The sequence below is a fragment of the Arachis hypogaea genome, chromosome 10, assembly GCF_003086295.3.
Source record: "Arachis hypogaea cultivar Tifrunner chromosome 10, arahy.Tifrunner.gnm2.J5K5, whole genome shotgun sequence".
Lineage (NCBI taxonomy): Eukaryota > Viridiplantae > Streptophyta > Magnoliopsida > Fabales > Fabaceae > Arachis > Arachis hypogaea.
In genome coordinates, this window is record NC_092045.1 from 67909 (window position 1) to 70157 (window position 2249).

The 2249-nt window shown below is 36.4% G+C and overlaps 1 protein-coding gene across 1 annotated transcript; it reads left to right on the top strand.

Moving 5' to 3' along the window:
* Positions 1-1516: 1516 nt before the first annotated feature.
* On the top strand, positions 1517-1996 carry LOC112718397 (protein MAIN-LIKE 2-like). Its single transcript, XM_025770166.1, has one exon. It carries the CDS (start codon positions 1517-1519, stop codon positions 1994-1996), a length of 480 nt encoding a protein of 159 aa, XP_025625951.1.
* The last annotated feature ends 253 nt before the right edge of the window (positions 1997-2249 follow it).

Consider the following 2249-nt stretch of genomic DNA (forward strand, 5'->3'; position numbering starts at 1 on the left):
GAAATTATGGATGTTATTAATATAAAATTATGAATATTATATGTATTAACTTATTAATGTTATGAGTAAATTTGTCAATTGAATAAATTAATTTAAGTATTTGATATTTTTAAATCTAATTATGATAAAATTTAAAAATATTTGAGTTAAAAAGTTAGAATAAATTATTATTCCACTTTGAAAAACATGAAACAAATAGGGCAAATGACTTACATAAACCAATTGCATGGAAAAACTACCTATATCACCCAAACCAAATGATGGTACGTGGATCTCTCAAAGAGTATTACTATGTAAATCGAATCAGCATAATTAGAATTACAAAATATAGTAGTAATTCGAATTAGGTTGAATAGATTTACTAGAAAAAGTTGAGATACACGTAAATCGAATTAGAGCATTTCGATTTAAGCATGCACTAAGTAAATCGATACAGGTACCATAGATTTACTATACAACACACCGAGTTTTTAAACCCCATAATAATTTGAATTAGACTAGTTCAAATTATCCCATGGTTTAGTGCCCATAGTAAATCGAATTGGGTGGTTTCGATTTATGTAACACTAAATCTACCCAACCTATTTCGATTTATACACGAATAAGTGATCAATGTAATTCTACTTGACTTGTTTGGATTTACATATACCTTGCCTATATATATAATTCGAATTCACTTTATTCGAATTACATTTCACCACCCATACCCCACCAAATCCAGAGAAAGTGACGCAGTCTATCAACATGGAAGATGACCCAAATCGAATCTACTACTTGGATGGAGTCGTACATATCGCTGGTAACGTGCATGAGGAGGTTATTAAAATAAAATATTTATTTAAATTTCATTTTATTTTCTGTAAGAAATAAACTATGTGTTAGTTTTGTTTAAATTGGTCAGATCTTGTTTATTAACATGATTAGAATATGCAAACTTCAAGTAGTAGTTAGAGGTTTAGTTTAGGGATCGCAACGTGTTAGAAGCCATTTACTGATATTAAACTGTATAGAACATGAATATTATAACTGATAGAATCTGTAAATCTCGAACAGGGGTAATAGTATTGATAGAAGGATGGTAGTGTGTTAGAGTATATAAATAAAAAAAGCATGTTGGATAAGGGATTCTAAGAGTTTAATAGATATCTGGTTAAAGTAAATCTACAATAAAAATTATCCGTTCTAGATAATATATTTTTTGTAAAGTTTTATGATTGTAAGAGTATTTTTTCAATGTCATGCAGTTCCACTGCTGCATCTCAAGCATGAGGAGACAGCATGATATGCCGTTAGACGATAGGATCAAGTCGTACATCCAGAAGGCTGGCCTGGCCATCTTTTGCGAGCCTCAATGATCACTGGTTTAAGTTGGATAAGCCATTAGTCAGTGCATTTGTGGAGAGATGGAGTTCGAAGACTCATACCTTTCATCTGTCGTTCGGTGAGTGCACAATTACGTTACAGGATGTAGCCTACCAGTTAGGGCACCCGATCAGCAGTCAGTAGTAGATGTTTGATGGACTTCGAGCGGTATGTTGAAGGAGGCCGGCCGGCATGGACTTGGTTTCAGGAGTTGTTGGGTGTGATGCCGCCATCAGATTACATCGACAAGTTTACCGTGAAGTGCACTTGGATGCAGCAGACGTTCACTCACCTTCCAGAGGGGGCAGATGAGGAGACAGTTTGGAGGTATGCTAGAGCGTACATTATGATGCTACTATCGACGCAGCTCTTCGACGACAAGTCCGGTACTCGTATGCATATCAGGTGGCTTTCGTACGTGGCGAGGTTAGAGGACATGGGCAGTTATAGCTGGGGATCTGCCGCTCTGTCTTGGTTATACAGGTGCCTATGCCATGTAGCTAACAAGAACGTAGTTAAGTTGGAAGGACCTCTACAGCTCCTCCAGTCATGGATCTTCTGGAGGTTCCTGGGTTTTAGGCCCGATGGGTTTGACTCCTTTCACTGGCCGTTGGCCTCGAGGTATGGATATTGATTACTAGTTATTTTCTATGTTGACACGTTATATATATTTTTTTGTCAGTTGTAAATAATGTTTATTGGGTGGCAGGTGGTTAGGTTATCAGCCAACGTCAAGCAAGAAGGGACCTCGAGTCGCACACTACAGACTGCAGATAGATTTATTTTGTCCTCATCATATAAGTACTAAACGGTTTAGTGTTTTGTTCTTGACATATTCTGTGAGGTTGTTGGAGATTAAGCATTATGTTGGATGTCATTGCTTTTTC